General features: G+C 47.6%; 7 protein-coding genes across 7 annotated transcripts; 3 read left to right on the forward strand and 4 right to left on the reverse strand.

Moving 5' to 3' along the window:
• Positions 1 to 185: 185 nt before the first annotated feature.
• On the reverse strand, positions 186 to 2,342 carry FOXG_14498 (uncharacterized protein). Its single transcript, XM_018394553.1, has one exon. It carries the CDS (start codon positions 1,698 to 1,700, stop codon positions 504 to 506), a length of 1,197 nt encoding a protein of 398 aa, XP_018254064.1. The 5' UTR covers positions 1,701 to 2,342; the 3' UTR covers positions 186 to 503.
• Positions 2,343 to 4,533: 2,191 nt separating this feature from the next.
• Positions 4,534 to 6,626, forward strand: FOXG_14499 (uncharacterized protein). Its single transcript, XM_018394554.1, has one exon. It carries the CDS (start codon positions 4,672 to 4,674, stop codon positions 6,412 to 6,414), a length of 1,743 nt encoding a protein of 580 aa, XP_018254065.1. The 5' UTR covers positions 4,534 to 4,671; the 3' UTR covers positions 6,415 to 6,626.
• Positions 6,627 to 6,940: 314 nt separating this feature from the next.
• Positions 6,941 to 7,466, reverse strand: FOXG_14500 (uncharacterized protein; the record flags this gene model as incomplete). Its single annotated transcript, XM_018394555.1, has 3 exons — positions 6,941 to 6,951; positions 7,010 to 7,361; positions 7,464 to 7,466. 3 exons carry the CDS (start codon positions 7,464 to 7,466, stop codon positions 6,941 to 6,943), a joined length of 366 nt encoding a protein of 121 aa, XP_018254066.1.
• Positions 7,467 to 7,568: 102 nt separating this feature from the next.
• On the reverse strand, positions 7,569 to 8,105 carry FOXG_21568 (uncharacterized protein; the record flags this gene model as incomplete). Its single annotated transcript, XM_018401912.1, has 1 exon — positions 7,569 to 8,105. The coding sequence occupies one exon, from the start codon at positions 8,103 to 8,105 to the stop codon at positions 7,569 to 7,571; it is 537 nt and encodes a 178-aa protein (XP_018254067.1).
• A 654-nt stretch (positions 8,106 to 8,759) lies between these two features.
• Positions 8,760 to 11,748, forward strand: FOXG_14501 (uncharacterized protein; the record flags this gene model as incomplete). The annotated part of the gene is made up of 3 exons (XM_018394556.1): positions 8,760 to 9,148; positions 9,216 to 10,318; positions 10,841 to 11,748. 3 exons carry the CDS (start codon positions 8,760 to 8,762, stop codon positions 11,746 to 11,748), a joined length of 2,400 nt encoding a protein of 799 aa, XP_018254068.1.
• A 1,769-nt stretch (positions 11,749 to 13,517) lies between these two features.
• On the forward strand, positions 13,518 to 14,593 carry FOXG_14502 (uncharacterized protein; the record flags this gene model as incomplete). Its single annotated transcript, XM_018394557.1, has 3 exons — positions 13,518 to 13,771; positions 13,827 to 14,178; positions 14,240 to 14,593. The coding sequence occupies 3 exons, from the start codon at positions 13,518 to 13,520 to the stop codon at positions 14,591 to 14,593; spliced, it is 960 nt and encodes a 319-aa protein (XP_018254069.1).
• A 639-nt stretch (positions 14,594 to 15,232) lies between these two features.
• FOXG_14503 (uncharacterized protein) lies at positions 15,233 to 17,131 on the reverse strand. The gene is made up of 5 exons (XM_018394558.1): positions 16,901 to 17,131; positions 16,435 to 16,854; positions 15,973 to 16,391; positions 15,849 to 15,928; positions 15,233 to 15,798 (listed from the first exon to the last, which is right to left on the reverse strand). The coding sequence occupies exons 1-5, from the start codon at positions 17,102 to 17,104 to the stop codon at positions 15,476 to 15,478; spliced, it is 1,446 nt and encodes a 481-aa protein (XP_018254070.1). The 5' UTR covers positions 17,105 to 17,131; the 3' UTR covers positions 15,233 to 15,475.
• Positions 17,132 to 18,218: the final 1,087 nt, after the last annotated feature.

Consider the following 18,218-nt stretch of genomic DNA (forward strand, 5'->3'; position numbering starts at 1 on the left):
ACCGTAGTACCGTACCGTGCAGTACCTGCGCTAGCTCAACTTATTCTTAGCGCCCAGCTGATTGATTTATGCTTCCTTGATTTGTGGTTAAAAAGAGAAATCTTGGTTCTTGTCAGCCTCATGATTTTCATGCTTTAAATTAACCCTCGTAAACAGTGATCTTCTACTTTATTTAGATCAAGCAATTTAACCTTGTCGTGTAGCCAACACCTCCACTACGACATCATCACTACAGACTACCTACTAAGCTACAGAACTTTGCTGGAATATTGGGTCTGCCGGCTTATCCGAACGAGACTAGCGTTTTTGGGTTTCATCTGGTGTTGCCGGCCCCTGGGCGGATAATTCAGCGGCGGGAGAGCGTTTACGAACGATTGGATGTAAAAGTCTCAAACTTCATGATTGGGTGAGACACGTTGTGGCTTTCTGAGCTGATACAAGTAAGCTTACTAGAACTTGTTGAATCAGTAAAAATATATTCCGGCCGTATCTGCTCCACTGATCTACTGGCTCTTTTCTCGTGCCATTTGCCTGTCCAGCAATTCCTTTAACTCGCCAGTGCAATCTTCTTGGCCCATGAAGACTTCAACCATCGTGACGCCTTCGCTATCCTGTACCACTTTCGAGTCCAACGCCGTTCTCAATTCCGCGAATGTCTTTGCTGAGAAATATCGCTTCGATGCATCTTCTCGGCTCAATCCAAACAGCCCAAGGGCATGTTGGTGGTTCCACGGCGAAATGTCGTTGTAATCCGCATTCCTCCCGTGAATGGCCCGCTCAATTGTGTATCCGTTGTTGTTGATGACGAAGATGATTACGTTGAGCTTTTGCTTGATCATTGTGCTGATCTCTTGGGCAGTCATTTGTAGACTTCCGTCGCCGATAAACAGAACTGCTCGCTGAGAACCTTGCATATCCCGTTGGGCTAGCGCTGCACCGAGTGTGGCGGGGAGCATGTATCCGATCGATAGCCATGTCACGCATGTGAAGTAGCTACAGCCTTGGGGAAGCTTGAAGGCTTTTCCGCCAGTCGCAGCAGTACCAGTTTCGGTCAGAACAATATCGCCGCGACGGAACATGGGGTTCACGTAGTGATAGAACTGAGCTTGGCTGAGAGCGTCCGACGGCGAGGGCTCAGCTGGCGCCTTTGTCGCGATGGCAGGACTTTCAATCTTGGCAAGTTTTGAAGAGTCAAACTGGCTGACGATCTTTTGGAGATACTGTCGAGGGTCCACGTCGCGAATGACTTCACCAGCAATCTTGATCTGACCAGGCGAAAACGAAACCGTCACATTCTCCTCCGGAATCGCCTTGAAGATGCCAGTGTTGATGTTGCTCATGTGTGGACCGAAGAACAAGATCAGATCGGAAGACTTGAAATAGTCGTGCGACACCTTATCTCCGTCGTCGGCCAGGTATACGCCATGGACGTTGGGCAACTCCTCACTGATGAGACCTTTTCCAAATGCCGTCGTCCAGGTTGGCCAATTAGTAGTATTGATAAGCTTGTTGATCTCGTCAATAGCGCCGATACTGCGACTCTCGCCGTCAACATAGATGAGAGGCTTGGTAGCAGAGTAAATACGCTGCAAAGATCTTGTCAACCGTCTTCGCGCCGATCTCAGCAGTGGACGGCGCCGGGCGGATAACAGGCCTCTTCTCAAAATTAGCCGTTGAGACCTGCATTGAAACCAGATCATCAGGGATCTGCAGATAAACCGGTCTCTGATGGATCATGGCCTGCTCAATAATCCAATCGATTTTATCAGCTGCAGTCTGCACATCCGTCAAACAAGTCTGCGCAGCAGTAACATGTCGATGCATCTCTGCAAACCTTCCGTACTCTCCGTCCAAGAACGTATGGTGCACCAAGGCCCTTGCACTCTGGAGGGTTCTCGATGGTGCACCGACGATGTGGATGACTGGTGCTCGCTCAGAGTAAGCACCGGCAATGCCATTGATCGCTGAGAGTTCGCCTACGCCGAAAGTCGTGATCACAGCGCTGAGACCCTGAATACGAGAGTACCCATCTGCAGAGTATGCAGCGTTAAGTTCATTGCAGTTTCCGATCCACTTGATACCAGTCGATTTGATGTAGTCCAGCAATCTGAGGTTATAATCGCCGGGAACGCCGAAAATAGAGTCAATCTTGAGTTGCTTGAGACGCGTGAAGAGATACTCCCCGAGTGGGACTGTTGCTTCCTTTGTATGTGTCATATTGTTGGTAAACGTCGTTCTATGTCTATAATGTAGAGGAATAAATGTTGAAGCATGAAGTGGCTTTATATATCTTGAAGAATCAGGGCGTCGATGACATCCCCGCGTTAATCCGCATCTTGACGCCTTTGATTGCCGGGCTCACATTCCAAATCAGGAAAAGTAGCAGAAACCCCATGTGTAGCCGGTCCGTCACCTCTTTTGCCGAGGCAGGCCTTCTGTGGGGAGTTCAAGTTATACCCAAAGTGGTAAATTAAGCGGCGTTAGGGATGGAACATCATTGGTCCTTGATGCCCGCCGGCGCCGCAAGGTAATTGATGGGACATCAAAATATCAACCATGATAAGTCTTCCAACCCATCTGAGATATTTTCTCGACAAAATATTACAAGGCAAGCCATTATATAATAAAATGAAATTAAGAAAGAATAGTCTAGATAAAATAAATGGCTGTTTTCTCCAGTCTTGATGTAGAAAACTGGGCTGATGAACGTTGAAGTGAGTGTACAGGGTAAGCGGGGGTCCTCTGATAACGACCCAGCGTTGGCTCAATTTCCAGTCACGCGTGACCACTAGAGACATGACAAAGGGCGTCGAATTCATTATCGTGACCTGGCACCAGACTTTACACCGTAAGTATGCGGTTGCCGGCCGCCATTCGACTAACGCTATACCAAATCACCACAACGTCAAAGTTGCTCTCCTTATTCTGTAAAAGGTACCTTTTCCTTATCGATACCGATAAGACAGGGATATCGATAGGGCTGACTTAACTGACCTCATTAACTCAAGACAAGGATAACCAGTCGTATTACTTTATGAAATTAGGTAGCGCCCGTGGACCATGCTAGCGATATTGTACATCTATAATTAGCATTAAGAAATAACTATCCGAGATTTTACTTAACAGCCTTGCTGGCTAAATAAATGGGCATGGTGGTTCGTGTCCAGGTGCTACCCAATTTCGTGAATTGATGTGTTGGTGGCCACCACCCAACAAAGCTACAGTTCGCACTCGTCTCGTAGAACTTGTAAAATAATTGTTAGTTTAAGTAGAGAAGATATTTGCAGATTTACGCGTGCTCGCCCCTTGCATCTGGACAGCTCACCAGAAAGTGGGGGGGGGGGGGGGGGGGGGGTTGAAAAACAATACCCGTAGATGTGGATGGATGAGCCTTGATGGGAAGATATCCAGTAAAGCTAGCTAAGTCTTTCAGGTGTTATTAAACACACTGCAGTTGTCTAGTATCGATGGTATTGTATGCCATCACCGTCGACATCATTATTAGGCATATCATATTATCAGTTTGCTGGAAATAATGCGACTGGACCTTGAAGAGAGACTCAGGCAGGGGACCGTTCGTATAGACGACTCCTGTGGCTTCGTTTATGGCAACATAGTCATAATCCCCTCGCCTCGTGTGGATGGTATATCTCACAGTTCTAGTGGATAATGTCGGCACCGAACTCAAGCACATTGTTGAGAAGAGAGTCAATTTGACCATGCAAAAATGTAGTGCTAAGCCAACATGATATGTATTGGGTTCAGAAATCACTATCTAACTTAGATGCAATCTCAAGGCCATGGTCAGCTACTGACTTGACAATCCTCTTAGCATTCCCACTTTGAGATTGGTTATTTTGACTTGAGGGATATCTACCTCGTCGTCTGTAAGGAAAGTCCCTCTAGACGACAGCAATGTGAGCCTTGGCAGCATCTGGCCGTGTTTCCAGCAAGAGTCCATCGGAAAACACTTCCGCCGGAAGCTTTCCGACTGTTGATCTTTAGAATACTTCAACACCAAGACGAATTCAACCATTGATATGGCTTCTCAATCTGGCCTCCTCTCGAGTGCAGTTGATGTGAAGCAAATGCAAGCCACTGGAGAAACTTCTGGTCGCCGAAGAGATAGCTGAATGTTTTATGATGACAATAACTTCAGAAACGTCACTGTAGCTGTGCTGTGAGATGCAGCCGTCGGTTAGCTAGCCAATACCGTTACAAGTCACACCAACCTCTTGCAAAAGCTAACTGCTTATAGGCATACATCGACACATTTCTTGTCTCAGCCAAGAACTAATCTTTCTCAATTCAAGACGGATAGTGAGATCAACATGCACCACCTGGTTGGTTACTCAAGTTCTTGCAGATCATATTGCCATAAGCAGTAAATTGTAGAGAGACATGCATGAACTATTCATCGTTCTTAAACACGCAAGATATACGGTCTTCGAGATGAGTGGTCAGCTCGGCAATCTTATCTATTCCATCTGTATGGCCTTGTCCCACTTTGTCGAGTTCAGGCGAAACGTCAACCCTACTGCGGGGTAGCTTCAACCTTATTCCGCTTCGGCATCCAGATTCATGGCCCGAGACCAAAACCGACTCAAACACTACAAACGACTTTTTACTATACCAACCTTCACTATAGTGAGATTGAGTATATAAGAGACCATGAGTTTACAACAAATCATGGAGCATCAGCTCGATAATTCGACATTATCGAATACAATGTACTCTCTCATGTCTCCAGCTGTTTTGCTGGGATCTCTTTTCTTCTCATTTCTGGCTGCAGCGAATTCTTCTATACCACAAGTTACTCTTCAAGGATATGGATCTTTTGCCGGTACAAACATATCCAAAACTTTGCTCGGAGACAATCTTCCCCAACCCGTCAACGCCTGGCTTGGAATTGACTATGCCGAGCAACCCGTAGGCGACAGACGCTTCCGTCCTCTCCAGTCCCAGCCCCAATCTCTCAAGGGCGTACAGAACGCTACAAAATACCGATCTGTTTGCTTGCAGGATCGCATGTATCCTAACCCAGACGAACAAGACGAAGCATGCTTGAACTTTAATGTCTTTCGAACCCCTGGTGTGCCGCTCAGCAAGAAACTACCAACGCTGGTCTGGATCCACGGTGGTGGTTTTGCATCGTTCTCAGGACGAGACTTTGATGGCGCTTCTTTCGTTGCTTCTTCTGCTGATCCGGTTGTTGTTGTTACGTTCAACTATCGCCTCAATGCGTTTGGTTTCCTACCGAGCAAGCTCTTTGAGCGCGAGGGGCTCCTCAATCTTGGCTTGCAAGACCAGCGCTTCTTCTTGCAGTTCCTGCAGAAACACTTGAGCTCGTTTGGAGGAGACCCTCGACAAATCACACTTGGAGGCTTATCAGCTGGTGCACATTCAACGGCATTCCACTACTTCCATAACTATGGCTCTGATAAGAACAAGCCTCTTTTCGCGCGCGGGATCCTTCAATCTGGTTCAGCGACAGCTCGATCGTTCCCAGGTCCCGACTATCCTAGATACAAGAAAGACTTCGCAGGCCTGATGAAGTATATCAACTGCTCCACCGACGTTGACGATAAGGAGCAAATGGGTTGTCTGCGCAGTGCGTCTGCAGAAAAGATCAGGGAGTACTCGGCAAAGGCATATGAGGATGCTAAAGATCAACTGAACTGGCCTTGGCAGCCGTCAATTGGAGGTCCATTGATCGAGAAAGCGGGATCTAAGAGTGAAGAAGAGGGCACGTTCCACCATCTTCCCATCATCACGACCTATACCTCTGATGAAGGAAAATACTACACGCCCGGTGACCTGGAAACCAACGACGACTTTGTTCAATTTTGGCATCGAATCAGTCCCGGTCTCAACATCACTGATCTCGCTCTCATCAATGAGCTATACCCAGACCCCGTAGCATACCCCGACTCCCCATGGGCCGGATCTCCGAATAGCACTCAGTACAACCGCATCTCAGCTGCATGGTCCGACATGGCTTACATCTGCATGAGCCGCCACACAGCAGTCACTACATCGAGGGCAGGAGTTCCCACATGGAGTCTTCATTTCAACACTCCTGACTTTCCATTGGTTGCGCAGTCATGGAAGGGAATTCCTCACGCCTCTGATGCTGCATACATCTGGAATGACCCTCATGTTGCTTATCCTGAGACTGCGCGGATTTACTATCGGTATATCAACAGTTTTGTCTTGACGGGTGATCCTAATAAGATGAGATTGGATGGGACCGTGGAGTGGCCGCAGTATAAGGCGGGCGAAAATGGGAATGGGTATGCGAAACAGCTTCTCGTAAATCCTGGGAACTTTACTGTTGTGGAGGAGGACAGAGGTCGGGGAAGGCAGTGTGAGTTCTGGAATGATTCTGAAAGAGCTGGTCGCCTCTACAAGTAGACGTGGTATAAGGCAGAAAGTTCGTTGAGTTATCTCGGCGGTTAGTGTACTTCAAAAGGAATTGCAGCCAGGACGCGAAGGGGGGATTGAGTCTATGCCCTGTCTACCAGTACAAAGGACCCGTTGAAACCATCAAAGCACTATCATAAAGCTTTCATCAAACTCATCATACTGAATGCCCTTCCCAAGCGAGAATATTGCTTAGCTTCCGCCTCTTTCATCAACTCCAAAAGGCGGGCCCGTCGCCATAAAATATACTCATGCACTTCCTTGTCAAAGCAAGTATACTGACCAAAATCAGGCTGGTTCAACCTCACAGACAAACGGATTTTGATCCTCTTATCGACAGGCCTATGTCACCAGCCCAGCTTTTCTTTGATATCGGCTAGAATCCCAGCATGATTTTCTTGCCCGTTGAGGGCCGACAGAAAGCTCAGCTCTATGGATTGAAGCGTCGATGAAAGCTTTGATAAGAAGCATATAAGATCATCCTGGGTTACTTGCATTTCAGAAAGTCCGAAATGCTTTAGACCACCGCTTGACCATTTGTCAATAGGGAAAATGTTCGTTAGGGAGACAAAATCTTTCATCCTACCGCTCCATGAGGTTGCATCCACAGGATAATCAGTTTGTAGAACGACCTCTTGGAGATCAGGAGCTATGGCGAGAAGATTGGAGATTCTCCCGTTGCGATAGAAGTCCCAGTCCTCGGCATCGCAGTCGAAGAAATAACCGACCAGCAGAGAAAGGACAATGCGTCGAAAGCCGGGTCTCTGAACGATCCTGCAAAGATCATCGTACTCTTCGTTTGGCTCCTCAAACACAAAGTGATTGAGTCCAGTGGGAAGCTTATTATTGTCCAACACCAGCTCGGAGATCTGACAATTCTCAGCCTGGGCCAAGACCCGTGTAACGATACGGAACCCACGCCACTGGCTCTTCTCATCCTTGGTCTCCTAAGGGTTAGCTTCCTCAGCCAGATGTTCATTTTCAGCACATGGCCAACCTCGAGGGATCGGATACACAAAACCACGAGGGAAACCTCTAACCATCGGTGTTTCATATAGCGGCGTGATTAAAACTCCATGCATCGCTGGTGTAACGGTAACCTTTGTGAGCCGAGGGAATCTCTGCACTGCGTACCGAAGCGCAGCTTAGTCATTGCCTGACTCTAGGATGTCACTCTGCTCTTGAAGAAGACGGCTGTAATAGGCCAGTGACTCTCTTGAGGGCAAGAGATCATTCATTTGGCCTTTCATGTATTTTTCCCTCTCCTCTTTGGTTTTGTCCCTCAGACGCAACGTGCCAGCAAACATACTGTCTCTACAAAGACGCACGAAATGCCTTGATATTCGTCCTTTCTCTTCGGAATCAGCATCCCGATCGGTCTCATATGAGCTGTAACCACAAGGACCGTCGCCTTCCTTACTTGAAACAGGCTCCAAGACAGCATCATCCCGCATGATCTCCTTGACGCGATGTCGAAAGATGTCGTGATTGGCGACAGCGAACAAGACCTCGACATTACGCGGATTGGCCGAGATAAAAACGCGGTCAAACCGCAAAAGTGAGTTCTGTCTCCAATATCGGCAGGTCAAACGTAGACTTTTGATGTCGCGATTGGGAAGAAGCCTGCAGATGGCACCGATGAGCTCACTCGGTAGGGCTTGCAAGGCGATCGAGGTAGCCATGATATCAGAAGGGACCACGAGTCAGCATGTGAACAGAAAAGGAAACGAAAAGCGTTACTGAAATCGATGAAGGGGACCTTTCAGGCTGCCGTAATCGGGCCTCAAATAATTAGAGCCAACAACCAATGATCCACATGATACATGATCGCATTGCGAAGCATCAACCAACAGCAATTCAGTGCACCAATAATGTCTGGGCGTCAGAGCATAACCCAATATGATTACTATTCTAAGCTAGAATTTACGGTAAGGTACGGAGTACCTGGTCAAAGCAGACGCTCTGATGTAACAGGCCAGCTGGTTTTCTTCAACTGTAATCGCGGCATTCGTCCACTGACTTATAAACTTGTTCTCAAACGGAGCCAATCCCACCCATCAAGTCATTCAAGATTCTCAAAGGACTGAGATAGGTCTTCTTATCACAGTTTGTTTGTTCTGAGTGTCATCGGGAAGATCGCTTTAGTTGAAACGACGACCCACTGTCTTTAAATAAAACAGGGATATCCATGAGAACTCATGGTCCTCTGACAATGCATGGCTGGAGTGCTCTGTTGCCTAATTCTTCCCTCTGATTTTTCTTTCCTTGACATCGACTGCATATTTCCTCAGTTGAAGCCATCTCTCCTCCAATTCTGCAATTGTGATTGAGTCAAGATGCCTACGAGGAATAACCAAGGTTCCGCAATTGGGCTCCGACGCCTACCCATTGAGTTGATCGGTGCAATTTTCAGCTTACTGCCGAATCGCGACATTAAAAACCTACGTCTAACTTGTAGCTCCTTGAAAGACTCTGCTCATCTTAAAATTACCCGCATCTTTATATCCCCAAGTCCACGCAATATCGACGTCCTCCTTGGTGTCGCCAATCATGATATCTACCGCAAAGAGATTGAGGAAATCATCTGGGACGACTCTCCTCTGGAATCCATCGAGTGGAACACAGGAACCCCATGTTGCCATGACACTGTCGATGAATGGTCTGAGGAAGACAACAGTGAGGATGACGCCTACGCAGAACCATACAGCCAAGAAAGTGAAGAAAGGTATGAGTGGTATGTGCGATGGTGCAGAGTGAGCATCATGCACCTGAAGAGTTCATTGGATGTGAAGAGAATGCTCTGGCGTAGGAGCAGGCAGGACAAACAGCTTGAGAGCACCCGCCTTGGCCGGAGGTCCTCTGCTGATTACAAGAGCCTTCTACAGCAACAGGAAGAAGTTCTCAAGATTCAAGCTCATGAAAAGAGCTTTCCTATATGCTCTGGAGCGTTTCCCGAACCTGACCACGATCGAGGTCACCCCAGCAGCACACGGCCAGCTCTACATGCCACTGTATACAACGCCAATGATACGGGAACTTCCTTATGGATTTCCCTATCCGATTCCACGAGGATGGCCTTGTCCTGCCTACGATACCTTTCCCCACGATGTTGAAGAGAAAGGTGATGATTGGTGGCGTAGCTTCCGCTTCGTCATCAAGGCCCTTGCTAATATGGATCAACGTCGCATTTCTGAACTAGTTTTAGACAACCACTATCTCCCCACCGGGATAAACCCGTTTATCTTCACTAGTTGTGACGATGACTACAACAACATCTGTAAAGTTGTTGAAAAACCGGGCTTCAACCGTTTTGTTTTATCCCTGATAACTGGTTGGATAAGAGATGATGGTGAATACGAAGACTGGGGATTTTACCGAAATGGAAGTATCCGCAAATTCTTGGCTAAGGCATCCGACTTGGAGGAAATGGTCTTCAAAACAGACTACAACTTGGGGGATGGAAGCCTCGTCGGAATGAGAGACTACGTCTCACTTTTCGACCTCTTCCCTCTAGACGCATGGCCGAAACTGCGGCATTTCGGGCTCGTTGGGATGCAAGTCACCCAGGAGAATCTAATCTCATTCCTGAGGCAGTTACCATCAACGGTGCGGTCCATCGATCTCAGTTTCCTTGCCATCCTCGAAGGGCAGGGTACTCATGAGGGTACCCTCACCGATATTCGCGACAAACTTGGTTGGCGAAGCTTACCTCTTGAGAAAAGAATCAGCATTAGGTATCTAGTACATGGAGGGCCGTGTCAAAGACCCAGTCCAAGCCCCAGCTATATATGCCTGAACAAGGAGGTTGAGGAATATGTCTACAAGGATGGTCCGCTTCCTGTCGAGAGTAGCAGGCATCCTCGTGACTACAATGCTCGGAATGCGGAAGGAATGGGTACGAGGTATATGCATTTCGATGCCAGTTTTAAAATTTGATACTCAAGACTTTTGGAATCGAGCTTCATTATGATATATGAGCTGACTGGCCATTTCAAAATTTTTATTCTACCTTGGTACCCATATTGCTTCTCTCGTTCTTGACAGAAATTGATACCTATAAAACACTTTGAACCAACAGTCAAGCCGCATGATGTCGATAGCTAAACGAGGAGCATTCTCCCCCGCAAATTTGTTCCGTGATTCGACATCATAAACATTTTCCACATGAACTCTGCAAACACACGATAATGAACAAACTAGACATCACAGCGCTGACGTCGTATGTCGAGTGCTTGCCTAACGAGTTGCTTGACGCCATTTGCGATCTTCTACCAAACAGCGACATCAAGAATCTTCGACTCGCCAGCCTCTTTCTCGGTCGCATGCCAACTGCAAATCAGTCGCGTTTTTATATCACCCAATCCTCGCAATCTATATGTCGTCCGCTCAATTGCCAACCATAAGACATATCGATTAGGTGTAAAAGAGGTTATCTGGGACGACGCCATCTTGATACCTCTCAAGCGTGACGGGAGACAAGTTGATGACTACTCCGACGAGAGTGAGGAAGAAGAGTGTGAAGAGAAGAACAATGAAGTTAGGAAGTGCTTTGCATGGTATACTCGCGGTTGCAAGAGGAACATCAAAGCGGCGAAGGATCGTATGGTAGGCCAGATGTCACAACCTGATACTGTGTCCAAACAACACCAGTTGGACAATGTAATGTCATACCGGGACTCATTTGAGTACTACAAGGTCCTAGGAAGCCAACAGCGCTATATAATTGCATCAAAAACAGACGAGGATATCTTTCGCCACGCTCTTCAACAGTTCCCCAAACTGAAGAGAGTGATCGTCACCCCGGCTGCTCACGGATATCTCTTTGAGCCGCTCTACAAAACACCCATGATACGGTCTTTCCCATATGGCTTTATCTATCCTGTACCCCGTGGGTGGCCTAATTCTTGGCCTAGACGACACTGGGCCTTAGTCATGCCTTGGATTGGCGACGAGGCTATTGATGAAGATAAAACCCAATGGCATGGTTTCCGGATCGGCACAAAGGTCCTAGCTAAAGAGAACCACAAGATCACGGAATTGGTCTTTGACTATTATCAGCGTAATACCGGAATAAGTCACTTTGCATTGAATCGAGGCACAGAAGAATACACCAATTTTTGCGATATGGTAAAGCGTCCCGGTTTGCAGAAGCTTCAATTATCACTCCTTGTTGGTCTCTATATTGGGGAAGAATATGAGATATATGATCAATGGTATTTACGCGATGCCCTTTTTGAAGCAACCGATATGAGGCATTTTAGCTTCCATACTGACTTTGGCACGAATCGATGTTCCTGGATAGTCGACATGCATCAATACATATAGCTGTTCGACGTCTTTCCCATCCACCGCTGGCAGAAGCTCACGCACTTCGGGCTATCAAACGTACTGGTAGCACAAAACGATCTTATCAATTTCCTGTCAAAGTCACCGCCGACAGTACAAACTGTTGAGCTGAGCTTTCTCACTCTCATGGAAGGCGAAGGTCACTACATAAGCTTAATGGAAGATCTCCGCGACAAGCTCGATTAGAAACATCGACCTGATGAGGAAAGAATCAAGATCTATGCCAAGATCTTTTGTTATCTGTCGTATTACGGACGATATATCTGTCCTGATAAGGAGGTCGGAGGGTTTGTCTACAGGAACGGGCCGCAACCGTTCCAACTTAGGCAGCGCGGTAACAGCTCCGATGTTGATTCGGGTACCGGCGTACTAAAAGACTTGTTCAATCCGTCGTCGGAGCGGCCCAATGATTCTTCCCCAGAAAGAAGATCGGTATTTCCACGAATGCATGGGCTTTGAGGCGGCGATAAACTTGGCGCTCGACTTCCCTCAAGTTCTTAAGACATCAGACCCAAACTTAGCAACATGACGTCATAGCAAAAGCCTTCACAAAAGCACTTTCTATAGATTGAACAGGTGCGATATTACGATGGTTAGGAATAGCCTAGAGAGTTTCTGTTGGAGCTGATGACCAGAACTATTTTGAGCCATCAGGCAAACACAAAAGAGTTATATAAGACTTCTGTATTGCTTCTTTTATTTAATGACTACTCTTCTGAGGGTTGCGAATAAACATTTCAAGAGGGATGATACTCACATATAAGAATGCCACCATACCAATGGAGTTGAACTAAGTTGGCTGTCCCCAAGTGACATGTAAAACCCTTCAATTCAAAGAATAAAAGCTCACCAGGGTCTTGTAAAGTATGGGGGCAGATGTCGGGGCTTTTTTTAGCCAGTGTTTCTCGCCTCTCGACAGAATCTGCATCATCACGGCTGAGTGGTGAAATTGATCTGGAAGCGCATGATGAATTTAGCTGCAGCATTATTCCATTGATCAAGAACGGTATATGTCTCTGTTATTTGGAATCAAATCTATGTCAATTAAAGACTGATAGATTCGTCATGTGGCTAGCGGAGTGACATTGTAAGCTGCTGGATGACAGGATGTTTGATCATCGACACAGGGAAAACAAGGGCAATCACAAAGATGCCGTTAAGTATATTGAGCTATTCACTACTTCAAGATCACAAACCTGGACAAGACTTGGTCACATGCTATATGGGTTTAGAATGACAAGCAAACTCTTCATTCTCCTGAATTGATTTGTGCTCTGGATCATGATATATGCTCAGAACATCATAAGTGTAACACGATGACTACCCCACTTGCTTCGGAACTTGAGTCTGGCTCACTGAATAGTCTTTTGCATCAGGTCTGTGTAGTGTCGCGAAAGTAGTGAGCTGCTGTTTGGTGGTGATTCACTCACTCACTTCTCTATTGTGCCGCTGCTCATCAAGATTTAGAGTAATCGTTTTATTCGACCTTCTCGTCTTAAATTTATCTCCCTCATTATCATCTTTTTCGCTTTATCCTTATTCAATAATCCTCCCTTTTAGCTCATCCTTCTTTTATCTCTTCATCCTCATCACTCCTCCTTCTCGCACTCCCCATTCACACCAACTTTGACTTTACATCCTTCATCCAACTACACTGAACCTCACAATATCCTTCTCCAATCACTAGCATTCAGCATAATTCCAAATCCAAAGCGCATCCAGAACAATTATCCCTTCGCATTTGAATCATGACGAACCGTCACCCCAATGCTGCTCTTGATCGTATTCCGATGGAGCTCCTGCTGATCACCACGGAGGACATGGACCGCGAGACTCTGAAGACCCTGACTCTCGTCTGCAAGAGACTTCGGCTGGTCTTCCTTCCCCAGACTGCTTCCAGAGTCACAGTTACCGGGAATGTTCCCCAGATGACCTCAAGACTGGTGTCGCTCTTGAAGGATCATCCTCATTCTCCATCTGGGCCCATGTCCCAATACGTCAAGTAAGTGCCTTCATGTCCAACTTTGGTTCGTTCTCGCTAACAGAATGACTCGCAGACATGTCTTCTTCAAGCCAGAGCCATCTCAAATGATCACGCCGTCTCTTCGAATCCCTAGGCTTGTGGGTAGATTCTGTCGCAAGGCGACCAGCCTCCAGAAGGTCACAGTGACTACCTATGACTTCTACAAGGTGTTGGAGGCACAAGCTCCTCAGATCAAGAGACTTGCGTTTGTCGATCTCCGCGGGATGCCAGAAACCGGAACCAACTCAAGACTGGCGACCAGGTTCCTGAACAACGTCGGCATCAACTTCAAGAAGCTTGAGTGTTTAGTTCTGGGCGAGTTTCTCAACCCCAAGTTTACATGGGGACAGCATCAATTCCGAAAAGCCACGGATAAGATGGACCTAGTGAGTATTCTGCACCGTGCTTGATATATCCTGAACGCTCACAACTGACACCCACGTACAGAACATCATGATCATGAAGGTCATCATGGCCCTCAAGTCAATGCCGAAACTGACCCGGTTTGCTTTCTTGCTCTCTGAGGACACACTCGGAACGCGCAACTATTGTAATGAACCTGGCGAATGGAACCCATGGTCCACTGCGCCATGGGCGAATCCAGATGGAATGTCAGAGTGGTACTCCAAGCTCGTCGGCAACATGTCCAGCTTGCTTCCCCGTCTCGAGCAGCTCTGTATCAGAGCTCAGCCTTCTGTCTACTGCCATGGCGTCAGAAAGCCCGGGGAACCAAATATGGAGGTCACCTGGAAGACAGATCAACAGGAAATTGATGACGAATTCGAAAATTTCTTCGCTTAGACGTCGTCCAAGTATGGCATGGTGCACGGTGCACGGTGGAATATTGACTTACCGATTTTGGGGCAGTGGATGATCCATCAAGCACGGTGCACGGTTGACGACTGCAAGGGCTTTTCTGCTTCTTTTTGGGCGGCGTTCCATGGCGAATTGCGGTTATTTTCGGTGGATTTATCGGCACATCGTGGATTTGGACCCGGGAGATACATGCGCTGGGGTTATTTCTTTTATTACGACAAGGATCGCGTACAACATCGGACAGAATGCCATTATCAAGGACGACAAATTTGCTACTGTTTTATTCATAGTTTTACAGTTTTGGACGGAATGTACAACATTTGCTATACTTGTCCACGAACGTGATAACCTCACATATCTGTGCATGCCGACAATGCCGGCCTGAGGGTACTGAGCACGGTGCACAGGGGCCATTAGACTACGGTGTTGGGTAAAATGATGGGTGATCCACGAGGTAAGGTAGGCGAGGCAAGAATCAGCTGGCGAGGTCTATCAACTCAAAGTCACACCTCAGGCAGCATACCAGACGGATGATCCACATCGAAGACTGAACATGCAAGATATCGGATTTTATTGCCAAACTGGCATACACTTGCCAATTTGCTTTTACCTTTTTGAGGAGGGGCTACGCGTACAGGGAGTCATTCGCGTTTATCAAGGACAAGATTCGGTACACTTTCGGATATGTTGCCTTCATTCAGGAGAGACACACTTCTAGCCATGAAGTTTTGGACAGAGTTCACATCATTAAGCTGCGCTATACCAGAGTACAAGGCTGCATGTACTGAAGGAGAACTTTGAACAACCTTCCTTGCCATCCCATGCAAGCTCAGAGCCTCGGTTTGACTTCCAAATGTCAACCACTCCTTAGTACGCGTAGTATAGCGTTGACTCATTCTCAGACTGTCTGATCTTCTTATTCTCATGCATGAGCCAGAACCTCATTCCCCACGCACCGATTGCAGTTGCGACACTCAACGCAGCGCTTGAAGACATAGCCATGGTGTAACGGGGTTCGTCTGAAGAAGGCCACATGTATGGAGTCCAGATGAATGATGCGACAGCGATACAGTTGACGATGGCGAGGGAACAAGCTTTCTTCTCTTTGGTTTGAGAACAGGTGGCGGAGACCCAGCCAAGAATGATACTGTTGACTGCGTAGGTACCGATCGAAAAGACGCACATTGCGACTACATTTGTTAGTGTCGATGTTATCATTCCGGAATATTTGAGAACGTACAGTATCGAGCACCAGTGTTGAGCGTCGCGCAACCAAGAATGAAGCCAAAGACCGCGACAGCCTTGGCGATGGTGATATGCCTAAACAGTCAGTACCAACACAATCCTCAAACCAGGGAACTCACCAAGTCCTCTCATTAAACCGTCCAGAAGACCAAGACCACGCAATGGAGATCGCCCCCGCAATCAAGTAAGGCGGACACGTCAAAACCAGGGTAATAGTTTGATTGAACCCCAGCGTCTTCACAGCAGTCGGGAAGAAATTCTTGAACCCATTCGCACCGAGATGACAATGCTGCATGACGACGAAAAGCCAAACCTTGGGGTCCTTCGCTGCTTCGCGAATACCAGAGAAGCTTGTTGACTCGCCGGCATTTCCTACTGTGTCGCGCTGGGTTCGCTCGTGGGCTAGTTGGCGTTCCTGCTCGGTCAACCAATGTGTTGTGAGGGGCTCGTCGGGGAGGACGAAGAAGCCGAGTATTGCGATGACAAGGGTTACTGCGCCTTGGATGATGAAGAGCCATTGCCAGCCGGCAAGGTTGGCCTGGTATGTTAGTGGACGTGGAGTGATTGGGTTGACGACGTACCATTCCGTCCATCTCAAAGATTCCGAGGGCGATCAATCCTGCAAACGCCGTGGCAAGAATGTTCCCTGTATACAAGATCGAGATGCGAGTCGCAAGTTCTTTACGAGTGTAGAATCTCGCAAGGATGTACAGTGCACCAGGATAATATGGCGCCTCAGTAATGCCCAGGAAGAAGCGCGTAAGCAGCAAACCAGTATAATTACGACTCAACGCCGTCAAGCCACTGATAATGGCCCAGACCGTCATACATGACGCCATCCAGATGCTCGGTCGAACGCGAGTAACCACCATGTTCGCTGGAATACCAACAATGACATAACCTGCAAAGAGGATCGACACGCAAGTCTGATATTGGGAACCGGTGAGGTTCAGGTCTTTTTCGATGGTGTTGAGTCGAGCGAGAGCAATGGCATTTCGGTCCTGGAAGGTCAGCATTCACGAAAGGATACTTGATGGAGAAACCAACGAGGTAGTTGAGCCAATACATCAGCCAGAGAATAGGCATGATCCACCAGTCGAGCTTTCGCACGAGGGCGATCTCACGGGGGTCAGTCTTCTCATGTGCGCCTGAATAATCGCGTGCTTGAGGGGCTGTCTTGAGGACCTCCTCGACCTCATCGAGAGCCCCGGGGTCTTTGTCTCGTTTGTCCAAGGAGTGACGAGCATCCATGTCGTTGTTGTTTTTGTTGTATTGAGTTGGCAGATAACCGTCATACAATGCGAGGGCGATCTCCCTCTTTATACACAGCCCCACCCAGCGATCACAATGCTGCCATTCCATCATGCAGTTACAATCCTCCCCAACATCAAGTTCCATTGCATCTCACTCGTTGACGTCAAACTGCAAAATACCGTATCTCATCAGCCATGCGCCCGTAAAGCAATGCGGGGATCCCTAATACGAAAAATCCATTGGATGGCGTTCTCGAAGAACTTTAATCCCCTCCTCCTCCACGCCAAGATCATCTTGGCAGGCGGGGTAAAGACGCTTAAAATCATGCTTAAATGTGCAGGCTAAGGCTTTCTTGGAAGGTGTTTGGGCGAAAGGAGTGTTGAAGATGTTTTGGCGAGAATATCGTCATTGTCTTTAGCGAATTATTTCGCGTGTTGGCGTCGCTGCCTATCAAGTTTCTCGAGATATGTCGGGAGTGATAGGTCGTATTTGAGAAAATATAGTTTGTGGCTGAAGTGGCCAGAAGAGATAACGGAAAGGAGCGAGATAGAGGGTCAATCTGAGTTTGGTCTAACGAGTGCAGAGAGGGATATACGAGCGATGCATACCGGTTGTCACTGTGGACAAGCCAGTCGTTTCGTTCTGGTCTGGAAACCCCAACGCCCAGACTCGCTGGCCCATATGAGGATGCATATCCCCGCAAATGCCCAGAAACGCCAAGTATGCAATCTTCCCCATTAGATCAGATCATCATGTTTCCGGCTCTTCATTTAGCTTCCGGATCGTGGTGGCACTGCAGCTCCGGGGCAGATTGTCGAATACTTGCCGGTTGGCTACCGCGATCCAGAAGCAAACAATGTCTGCCGGAACTTTCTCGTCCGCTATCACGACAAGATCTTGGCGGACGGGCCACGCCATATTCAACTACCGGCGTTACAGCAGCCTGAATCGGATGTCTTTTGACTACGGCTGAGTCTTGAACGTCACTGCACCTGGGCACCGTTAGTGACACTCTCATCTGAAGGACTAGTTTCACACATGCTACTTTTATCTCACTCATTAGTCTTGCCGAAAGTGCATTATACTACATTAATTGAGACATCGAGGGCAG

The sequence above is a fragment of the Fusarium oxysporum genome, chromosome 12 (genome assembly GCF_000149955.1).
Source record: "Fusarium oxysporum f. sp. lycopersici 4287 chromosome 12, whole genome shotgun sequence".
NCBI classification, from domain to species: domain Eukaryota; kingdom Fungi; phylum Ascomycota; class Sordariomycetes; order Hypocreales; family Nectriaceae; genus Fusarium; species Fusarium oxysporum.